Below are 11,755 nucleotides of genomic sequence, written 5' to 3' on the forward strand. Positions count from 1 at the left end.
ACCACCATGCATACACTTTGCTGAGAACCATATTAGGATAACCATTACTTAATCTATGACTGAGGCGCAGTGACTAGGCAGACAGCGACCAAGGCACTTTTTTATCTGCATATTTTAAATGTGAACAGGGCTTAAAACAAAAGGAGAAGGAGAGTACAGCTGTACTGGGTCTCCCTACGTCTGACAGGGAAAAAATAAAACAGTGAAGAAAGGAAGAGAGGAAGAGAGGAATGTTGCTATATGGCAAGTTTTTCATTGAAGGTTTGAAGTCTTTCCCCACTGAATGAGAAGAGCTAATAGTGGTTATGGTGGCCGGGGGTGAGGGTGGTGGGGAGGACTACAGGGCTCCTACTTGTCAAAAATACGTCTCATTCATCGCTATTAAGACAATGATATTAACAGGAAGTGTCCTTAAATGGTGTCTACCCTCCACTTCTATATGGTCAAGTCTTTCCCTCTGTGTCAGAATCTGTATTTGTTTATTGCAGTCAAGTAGAAATGTGTGTTTTAAAGGCACAGAAAAGGAGAAATGAAGCTCCAACTATTTTGAAATTATGTAGTAGTGTTCATGTTTTGTGTTCATAAATTATTGACAAGGTATCCACCTCATTATATATGAGACATTTCAGTAAACACGCATCATGATAGACAGTTGCCATTTGGCTTTGTTGTTGTGACTGCTTGTTGACCTCCACATTGCGTGACTAAATACAATATCAACATAATGGCCACCAAGCAGCTGTCTTTGGAAACATGGTGCACTGGAAGACCAATAAGTGCCTTCTAAAGAGGATGTCATGCCTGTCGGCCTCCACAAATTCAATATGTGGGTGAGATACAGTAACAATCCGGAAATTAACTTTAAATTCCCAAGCACTTACCATATAATAAAAACGGTAACTCAATAACTTTTCTTGGACAGCCCACTCAAACGATGGCCATTTGCCTTGATGGGTCCCACTCCCTAAGAGCAAATATCGGCCTCCCTCAAGCCACGCCTGTCGGATTAATCTCATCAGCGCCTTAATGTAAGAAGTTCTTTCAGAATGTCTCCTGTGAGCTCAGGGCAACGGGGTCAGTATTGATGAACTTGCGCAAACTGCTTGATGCGGGAGTAGAGAGAAGGCGAGTGTGATAATGGGTTACCTGAAAACAAACTTGAATAGAAAGAAAGGTAAGTGGCTAAGGGCAGATAAATCATATGAGAGAACCAGCCTTGTTTTCTTTCTCAGCTCTGTGTTGGAGATGGGCGGACATGCAGATGGTTTTCCCAGACTAGAAATGGAAATGTAAAATAAGCTCCCAGCAGCCGCCTGATTTAGCAAAGATCTACTCACGCAGGGTGATGTCAAAACCACTGCCAAGCCCTCTGGAGGTTCCCAACCTCTCATGTCAAATGTACATGGCATACGGCACTTCGACCTAGGGCAACAGACAGCTGCGGGCAACATCTGGGCCTGATTTAATAGGGTGCTGTCGAGCCAAAGAAATTTGCGGTTTTAACACAAAATGGATCAGAGAAGTCACTCTCAACATTAAGGAGTAGTTGCCTGCCAGAAAAAGGCCAGGATTACATGATCTCATGTAGGGGTGGAATTAACCAGTGATCTCACGATTTGATTTAATCACGATACTTCAATTAATTACAATTCAGTTATTAACTGCCCTATAGACATTCCTGGTATGGTCAGTCTGTTTTGGGGAGTTATCAGTCAATATATTCGTATGTTCCCTGAACTCAACACAGAGGGTACAAATACAAAACCAACTTCTTCTTGTCAGTGACAGCAGGTCTGCTTGTCTCAAGTTGTGTGGTGCAACAGTATCTTAAACTGTTTTCACAACATTTTACCAAACATACGTACAGAAATGAGGCAAGGCAACAATGTCACAATATACAGTAAACTCTACTGATTGAGGGAGGCTTGACTTATCAGGGGAATGTTTTGCAGTTTGTTAGTCTGTGAATGTCCGGCAAATATTAAACACCAAGCCAATGTTACTCCCGACCTCCTCCGGGAAAGTCTACATTATCAACAATACTATAGGGGTGTATGTCTTTTGAAGTGAAATAGGCTATATACGGAGTTATTGCCTTCGTCTGTTCAGAACGGTCTCGCAAGACTCTGACTGCCCTGTGGGTATTTAGCTGTGAGAGCACTGAAAACCACAGTGTGACTGGAAAAAAAAAAAAAAAAAAGAATCGATTTTCAGAATTTGTGAATCAATTCAAACTGCAGAAGTTAAGAAAATCGTTTTTCCCTCACGCCTAATCTCATGCATTTACCCTTGGACATCCAAGGCTGAGTTGCTGACACAGGGTTAGGTTTAGTCTGTCAGACTGCAAGGTTGGGTGTCTGTCTGGGCTCAGCAGGACAAATCTGTAGCCATATTCTGCTCCAACCTTCTGGACAACAAGCTTAGGCAGCCTTGATATTCACATAACAGCAATAACCCCGCCCATTACAAAAAACAAACAAACAAACAAAAAAAAAAAAACAACATTCAAATAGTATTTCTGTGATGGAAGACTATCCTCTCTCTTTGATCATAGTATTAAAAGACAAAGTGTAATGCAGAAATGCTTCGCTGACATCTCAGAGACTTCACTTTGCCTCTGTCTCTCTCCATCCCTCTTGCAACTCTCTTTGTCACAGCATCCCTCTCCTTCACTATAATAGGGGGTGACAGCTTTACACATAGACTTGCATAACAAGGCCAAACCATTACAATGGTTGCCATTGTCTGTGATGCTGCCGTGACAGTGCAGGCACCGACTGGCACCGGGCACATCTCACAGGGTGGTTTCTCTAGTGTGAACTCAAAAACACAACCTCCAGGTGTCTGTCTGCACTGAGCTTTCTCAATTGCCAGCGACAGCCCAGCTAAAAATATGGAGGGGTTGTGCCCCTTTGTAGGAGGTGAAAAAACCAGATGACAACAGGTAGCCAAGGAAAAAAGAGATCTGAGAGGATTGGGAGACTAGGGGCCTGTATGAGCCTGTGGGCAGCCCTAACTGAGGGGCTGGGAGGATCTGCTGCCTCCCAGGAGGGGCTGAATATACACTGGGAAACAAAGCCCTGCTTACTTTGGGACTATTCCCAGGGCAGGGTTCTGTCTGGGTGTGAGGGGGAAAAAATAACCTCAAAGTGAGGGAAAAGAACCTCCATGAAGACAAGAGACACCATAAAAAAGAGAGAAGAAATGCTCAGAATAAGAGGCAGAGAAGAGGCAGAAAAATGGCCTTTGATTTCTGCTGAAAAAAAAAATCTCTCTTTTTTTTTTACAAGGACAACTTTTTCTACTGAGCATAGGGCATGGCGTATTAGAAAAAGGTATCAAAAATCAATTTTTTGGGATAATAAAAATAGAACTCACCATGTTTCTGTGGAAATAAAAGGTTATTTGCCCTGTTTGGTTCTCTACAGATAGAGATCTTGTTCTTGCTCATCTGACTGTGAGATCTCCTGACATCAAACTGGTGATGAAACAACATTGATGAAGTGTTGTACATTTAGTGACTGGAAGTATCTGTCCCTGCCTTCTGGAGAAAAATAGGCCTTTTGGTAAATATTAGGAATTTGAATGAGTAGGCCTATTACTGAGAACTAGTAGATAAATGCTTTTTTCAGAATATTCAAAACCTGTAAAAGGACATTCAAGTCAGAATACTACTAAAAATACTGTTATTGCTAATGAATATCTGGGCGAAAAAACAAAATCAGGTAAAATAGTTAGCTGGATTATTAGAAAATGTGACAGCAGTTTGCTTCCAGGATCTATTGGTCATCAGTCTTGCAAACACAACATCAATGCTTCAAACAAGAATGAAACAAAAGCCATGGAAGGGAATCAAAAGAAACTGATATTTTAGTAATTTGACATTTTGATGATTTGATATTTTAAACGCTATTTAATTTACAAATACTGTATAAATTTAGACTCCTTTCGGGTAATTCCTCTGTATTTTTAAATGCTTTTATGGGGGAACAGGCCTTTATTTACACATACACACACTGTCTATTCTTGGAGATTTGGCTGGTATTTAAGATCCGGTCTTTACTGGAATTTTAACGGTACGTATAAATAAAGCTACAGAATCATACGCACACACACTGCATGATGAGAGCTAAAGCCCCAAGCAGATTAGTTTGAGGTGGAACTGAGTTGAGAGCTGAGGCCAGGTGTTGAAATATCCTACTGGGATGTACGACATCCCAGCTGAACATTGCATGCTCAGCGAGCCTATGATTGGTAATGCTTACAGAGTGAGTAGAACACTAGGGTCTGTGAGCCATCTCCATGAGACATATAGGAGGACACAGTGGAAATATGCATGACGTTGGACTCTCAGTAGTTTACAGTAGACTATCTGCGAAATATCTGGGTGTAGTGAAAGGTTTTAACTCCCCTCCGTGTTGTCCACTTACCTGAACAACTTCTATTCCTCTTTTCCTGAAAGAGAAGACAAAAATTGGTCATTCATTCTAATCAGACAAAATGAACATGGCATATCAGAAACTGCTTCTTTAATAAAACTGGTAAGGCTGCCTTGCTTGCATCTGAATCTGGTACAAAGTAAACACCTGAACATGCATCACAACCACCTTTATTATGGTATTGTTGTACATGTCAAAATAACTCCCTGTCATCCTATCATGAAAGGAAACAGTATGATAGACAGTCAGTAAAAATTAGGCAGAGACATTAACTACTAACACACAGGGCTATCCACACACAGAGAGCAAGAATGAATCATTAATGGGAAAAAATGCAGGAATATGCAGAAGTTGATGTTGCAGAGAGAGCTAAATTCAATATTTGTCTGATAGCCGGAGGACAGCAACGTGTGACCATTGTGACTGAAATACCAGATTCCACTCTGGAGCTGGTGGAGAACATTTCTACTTTTCAGAGACAGCACGGAAATACTGAGCTTTGGGTAAAAACCTGTTGCTTGGCAACCAGCAGACCCCTAAAAGAGTGGAGTCCTCGGCAGCATTTGACCAACAGACCTCCAGCTGCTCTAACACAGTACACTGCTACACGTACCACAAGAGGAAGCTAGGCACATCTCTTCTCTCCAGATCAGCAAATACAAAGCATTCTTTACATACCCCGCCCTATACATACATGAATGTCTGCGGGAGATGACTTGCATTATGTTTAGAAAAAAAAAATTCAACAGAGATACTTTTTCTGTTTCAAGAGAGGCCTTTCTGTTTACCAAAAATCTGTCGAGGCAGAGAGAACAACTGGACATGTTTAAACCTGCTGGTTTCTGGGGAGGTGTTGTCGGTCTCATATAGGGCCTATTCCTCCACTGAGAGGGAAACAATTGAGGCCTGCCAGAACACAAAGTGGAGGAGAGAGAGAGAACATTTTGGACCGTTTTGCTGGAGAGGGCCTGTTGAGTGTCCTTATAGCTCACTTCTCCCACAAAATGCTCAAAGACCCTCGGCACAGGGAAAAACCTGCACGGCCAAAACAACACATCTCCTGGCTGGGGGACTTTATGACGAGGAAAAAAAAAAAACACACTCAAAACATCACCACTCAGCCTGTCCCAGTTGTTATGAGGTTACACTCCCATGGTAACAGCAGAGCAGCCATTCAGCGATTCACAACAATGTGGATATTTAATACTGCAGCTGGCCTGTTTCATGTGGTGTGAATGGGGCCTTTGGTTTCATCCCATCTCCAATATATGGAGGTTGTCTGTCCTGCCATACTGCTGCACAGTCAGCACCATGAAAGGGACTGAGAGAAGACTCAACAGACAAGTAAAACAGGGTCATACGCCTTTGTTTTGGCTTGACACACAAGGACATGGTGATATGGAGACAAATAAGACACATTTTAAGGGCACCACTTCTGTAACATACTATACCATCTGTCTGTTAATTCTAACACTAAAAAACTGCTATTTATGATTCATCATTGACCTGATGGCTGCATAATAAGTGAACACTAGTTACAAAACAATAATGGAACAAGTAATTACATTTTGGCTGTTCTGACCTGTAGATTAAACAAGGTAATAGTACAGAGAAAATGTATATTCAAACATAAGTGGAGCTCAATGAAATGTTATTGGGCCCCTGTGTCAGTATGTACCTTTAGAAAGCATTTTTTTTTTTTTAAATAAAGAAGTAAGTTATAAAAGCTTAATTTAACCAGACATATATGTGTGCTGACTCATTGTTCAGATATAGCCACATGGTAATTCAGACTGGTTGGCAATTAAAATCTTTATGCAGCTATCTTAATGAATGCTGCATTAGTTTATGATTGCTTTGGTTATTACTAACATGGACTGTCAACACTGAAACCTGTGAAAATGCATTTTTATGATTGCAGAGAATACAAATTTTATATTAATAATGATACGTAGCCCTATCTGGTAGTCCCTCATTCCCTCCAGCTGCAGTCTCCTCTACCTGCATGCCTTAAATTACCTACATTACCTTACATTATTAATATCATAAACAGTGAATTAGAAGTAAGAACTAATGCTTCACTTATTAGCCTACAAGGTGATGTGTCCTTGTGTTTGACTGTCATCTTCATTCTCTTCAGCTCTCTTTTGAAAGAAGACCTTGATTCTACTGCCATATTTGTAAAGCTGAAAATTGACTTAGTTGTGACTTGGAAAACTGACTGGCAGAAAGTTTGGGAATTTGTGAGAAATCATTTTTAAAAATATGTTAAAATACATTAAAATTCTCTACGGAAAAATGCATCTCTATTCCCTCGTCAGGTATATGAAAATCAGCAAGAATCCTTGGACTGTGTTAGCTTTGAATGGGCACAAAAATTTAAGCCCAAGTGGGTCCAAAGCACAGCTGCACATTGAATCTGACCAGCAGGAAACTAAAAGGTCCAGCTGTAGGAGACAGGACACACTCCACACCGGAGCACTCTCACTGTCAGCTGCATGCCATATGGTGAGAGTAGGTCTATAGGGAAACCAGGCCAGTGACTAAGTCTAATGTTGGCACATTTTACTCAGGCAAAATATTTTCTTTGCACTGGACACTACTGCCTGACATGTTGGAAGGTTACTCAAATCAATCTGTAACATAAAGCCAAGGTATAAGAACTGAAATTTGATGAGAGCTTGAGAGAGCCAAGGAAGCCATTCCTCCTAATGCCTAGGCCAAAACAAATAAAACTTTTTGTTGCCTGAGGTAAGCTGACTCTAATGCATAACAGGAGATCTGAAGATTCGGGTTTACAATACTATTGTCCTGTAGAAGTGCCAAAGATAGAGATACCTTGGATTTCATCAGGGGTGTGTGTCCTAAGAGGGCAACGTAGCAAGCTTATGTTAGTTCCATCTTTTCCTTCCTCTTGAGGATGACTTTTGCTTTATAACATGCTATGAGGGAAATTAGCTTGAAAAAGAGAACTAGAAGAAGAAAGACGAGTTTCAGAGATAGGATAAAAGCAATGGTGGTGGTCACAAACTTGATTCATTTACATGCCCTTTGCAGCTCTTTGCCATGTAAATCTGATAGTATTTGTTGTTGCCATACAAAAGGTTATCAGGTTGACTTTTCATTGAGGTCTGCTGTCACAAGTTCACAAACACCCTTTCTTAACACGCGCTCTCCGTCCTCTCTGTTTTATAGGCTGCAATCAAGCTTTGGGACGGAGGGGGGGCTGGAGGTTTACGAAGAGATTAAAAATGTTTTGTGGATTACAGCGTGGTAATCTGTGCTGGCTCAATCGGGTTGCTTTGTGAGGCAACAACCCCTCATGGTAAGATGAAAATCCTTGACCAAAGCTATCAGTTGGGACAACCCACAGTGACAAAACACCAAACCAACAGGGACACCTTCTTAATACATGTAATGACTGAAAACTGTTTTTTTTCCCCTATGTAACCTCCCCCTGTTAGCATTTGGCTTGTACATTTGTGATTTCAGTGCAACTGTGATCCTCCTTCAGCCCAGACAGCCTCAGCCTGGGGCAGTAAGGGATGAGAAGGTTGGTGTCATACCTTGGAGCCCTTCCCAGTCCAATATACTGGAGCTTTTGTTAAGTATAGTTCACTTCTCTCAAAGTCAAGTCTGCTGAGGAAATCGTGCCCCACTTTACAACACTTTATATAACTCTTCACTCAGCTGGAGACAGATAAGCTACAACATGGCAAGATAATGTACATCATGAAGACACGGGTCTCCCTCTCAAGGCCAGAGAAGCACACCAAAAATCACACTACAGCAAAAATACAACTTTGAAGAAAATTAATTCTATGCTTATGCATTTCAACAGTCTATTTCATGAGAATGCACGAGACTATTCACAACAAGAAACAAAAGTGAAGATTGTAAATTGTATTATCATGACAAGTGGAGCAGCTTGATGATATAGATTTAATTTTGCCATCCTCTTTCAATATTGTATTCTATAACTAGTGTTCTACTCTGTACACACAACATCCATTGCACATCTCTCCATCCTGGAGAGGGATCCCTCCTCTGTTGCTCTCCCTGAGGTTTCTTCCTATTTTTCTCCCAGTTAAAGGGGTTTTGCAGGGAGCTGTACCTTATTTTATACAAAGGTCTAAGAACAGGATGCTATTCTGCTGTAAAGCCCCCTGTGGCAAAATTGTAATTTGAGATACTGGGCTATACAGGTAAACTGACTTGACTTGACTTGACATGACATGACATGACTTGACTTGGCTTCAGGATTGCTTCAGGTTGGAACCTGCCCTTCAAGCTCATTCTTTAGAAAAAAGAAAAAACTTGCAATTGAGTTTCTGGCACTTACTCTGCTACAGATGCACCTTAGGCCACGATCAGCATCCCTTCCAGCACACATCACCACCTTCTGTCTCATTACTCTTAGCGCCATGTCTTGACAAGCTTTGACTGAAGGCATAAGAAACAAGGTGCGCTGTGCTATTCACCGACTAAGGAATTCACTTTGGATAGAGTGCCACCTTTGCTTGCAGCAATCATAAATTCAGTTGACAACGAGTCTTCGATACAGCAAATAAGGAAGAAGCAGTGCAGTCACAGGCGTTATCAGCTCTGCTTTAACGGAAACTTCAAATGTCAAACACACACGAGAGAGTAAAGGACAAGCAGCAGGGAACCACTCTCTAATGAGAAAGTTCAAACACAAACAGCAAAAGGGCTATTCCCTCAAAGAGGGAATAATGAAACACCAGAGCAATGCATGAGATTCTTGAACTTGTCAAGCTATATGGTCTATGCGTTGCCAGTCTCTAAGTTTTGAAGGAAACAAACTGCCAGTGCATCTCTCACCTCTCACTTTTACTGACATCCTCAAGAAAGGCTGAAGATATAGGCCTTCTGCACAGCTATTTCAATGAGTTACTCTTCAGTGAACCAACTCATATCCTGTTGTAGTCAATGTGAGATTGACTCCCAGAACATACCTGCACAAATCAGCAAAGGCCTGAAAATTCAGCTTCTTCATCTTCTTCTCGCTGAGCCAATAGCCGACTCTCCGGCCTTTCAGAAAAGTCTGCATCTCCACTTTGCTCCCGTTCCCCTGAATCTAGATGATGTGACTGGAGGCTCAACCTGGACAGACGAAAACAGGAAACAGTAGCACACACCAGCCTACCAGAGCAGTGAGAGGAAAGCACAAGTTCACGAATCTATTTGTAATACGAGAACACACACACACACACACACACACACACACACACACACACACACACACACACACACACACACAGAGCTAGGAGTGGGGAGTGAGGTTCCCTACTAGTCTGCCTCCTGGTGCTTGCTAAACACGCCAGTGCCTCTCCAGGGTTGGCATTATCTAGCTCCCAAGTATAACACCACAGTGACATTGTGTTTCAACATTAGCGAACTAACAGACACGCTCGTTTGGTACCCCAATTTTGACCCTCTTTTGCTAACCACGACTGCTAACGTTAGCTGGCTAGCTAAGTAAGCGAACTATCTGCATAGCTAACCCATGGCATGGCAGGGATAAGCTAGCTCGCTAACAAAGATAACCTACATTAACTGGATGAAGAGTGGTGGCATTTCCGAATATCAAATAAGTCAATGAAGTAACGTTAGCTGGCTAATGCTGGTTATATAGAGGAAGAAGAAGCTGACTGCTTCAACTACGAATAAAGCTGGCAACGAGAAGCTGTGGTGAGCTAACCTGGCAGTTTTAGCACAGTTCCCTTTCAATTTCTGTTGTCTTCCAAAACTAGCTCCGGCAGTTTTCCATTCTCCGATCGTCCGGTGGAGGAAGAGATGAAGTTTCGAGCAAGGTGACAGATGACAAGCACAGCTGGACTGAAGTCGAGATGTTCCTACCGTCCCTCTCAATCTCAGAGCTGAACCGACTGCACACACCCAGGAGCGAGGAGACTGATGCTGCCTTCACGTGCTCCTCGTAACTTCTGCTTTCCGCGCCTTCTCAGATCGACTTAAGACCTGTCGAGCGCAATTCAAGCGCCTTTGTAGTTATTTGCTGCCTTTTGTTTGATTTTTGTGAATAACGTTTTACATTGCTGTCTTGGCCTGTCTGTGCAGTGGGAATAAGGAGGTGTGCATCAGTTCTGTAGTCGATACTTCAATTGAATTATGAGGGGGATTATTTCTGTATCACATTTATAAGCAGTTTTTGATATAGCTTGCTGTAATTACAAATATCAAATGGCATTGTAGTGTTTAGTAGTTTGGTCGTTCACTTGCCCCTCACTGATTCGATATTTCCGACTGATCTTGAAGGCGACATGAGGCGGGGACCACCGGGGACTTTGGCACCACTACTGCGGTCAGAGCGCAGGTCGGCCTGGCTCCACCAGAGGAGCGCACACACTCTCTCAGTCCAACTCCAATACAAATGCCAAGAGAAGTATGAACCAAATAAAAAATTTTAATTGTGTTTTAAGGTCTTTTACAATTTCCATAATACACTGATTTTTTTTAACCATACCCGCAGGCCTACCGCATCTTGCACAATGAAACGATCTTTCAACATATATGCAGGAAAATTGCAGCTTGCATAATGATCACCCCGATCATAGATCACGAGTTTAATGTCACCCCTGCGGCTATGGGGATTCTTTTGAGCGGGTGTTTACATATATTCCTGCAAAAATGTCAGACGAGCGCCATCCTCTGGAAAATGACTGCAACATACATCACATTTATGATGGCGACCAGCCAAAAAACTGAGAAATTATACACTGTCATAATAGGGCTCGACATTCACGATTTTTTGACCCATACATAGACCAACCTTTATTTCTCGCATTTTGGATAATTATGACGTTATCGGTCAAAACATTAATGACACCACCACACATAACACCATTAATGACGTTATAATAAAAACACCAGAAACACAGTGTCTCCATTAAACAGCACAACCAGCAAAGACAGCAGACCTGCCCCTCTTCTATCAAGCCAGGTATGTAGGCTCGTCAACACTGTTGTTTCAAAGCCTTCAACACTTTCATCTCCCTGCTTTGCTCCACCTCAAATTCAAGTTTGACCGGTCTGTTCCACCCAGGTGTAAAGACACAGAATCCCAGCGACTTTTAAACAGTGGAAGTTTTTATTCAGCAGTTTAGGAGATGCATTTGTTTGTTATGTACTCATGCATTCCGACATGTGCTGATGGTGCATGTCTATGATAAATCATTTGAGTGTTGAATTACATTTGCAGCAACAGTGTGGTGTAAAACAACCACGCCTGATGGTTTCCGTCTCGGTGCGGGAACCCGGCGGGGTGAGCTCATTGT

General features: G+C 42.0%; 1 protein-coding gene across 3 annotated transcripts in view; it reads right to left on the reverse strand.

Annotated features, from left to right (window-relative positions):
- Positions 1-11,755, reverse strand: part of LOC115354312 (inositol-tetrakisphosphate 1-kinase-like) — a 578,973-nt gene that overhangs the window by 21,718 nt on the left and 545,500 nt on the right. Inside the window, exons 1-3 of one of the 3 annotated variants that reach the window (XM_030044654.1) lie at positions 10,162-10,364; positions 9,416-9,602; positions 4,431-4,455 (exon numbers count right to left, since the gene is read on the reverse strand). The exons of 1 other annotated variant lie outside the window; for it this stretch is intronic. In XM_030044654.1, coding sequence (XP_029900514.1) covers positions 4,431-4,455; positions 9,416-9,510 — 120 coding nt within the window. In that variant the 5' untranslated portion in view covers positions 9,511-9,602; positions 10,162-10,364. Of the gene's footprint in view, positions 1-4,430; positions 4,456-9,415; positions 9,603-10,161; positions 10,365-11,755 lie in introns of those variants that run through there. One more of the 3 variants, XM_030044653.1, reaches the window with a different exon arrangement.

The sequence above is a fragment of the Myripristis murdjan genome, chromosome 22, assembly GCF_902150065.1.
Source record: "Myripristis murdjan chromosome 22, fMyrMur1.1, whole genome shotgun sequence".
Lineage (NCBI taxonomy): Eukaryota > Metazoa > Chordata > Actinopteri > Holocentriformes > Holocentridae > Myripristis > Myripristis murdjan.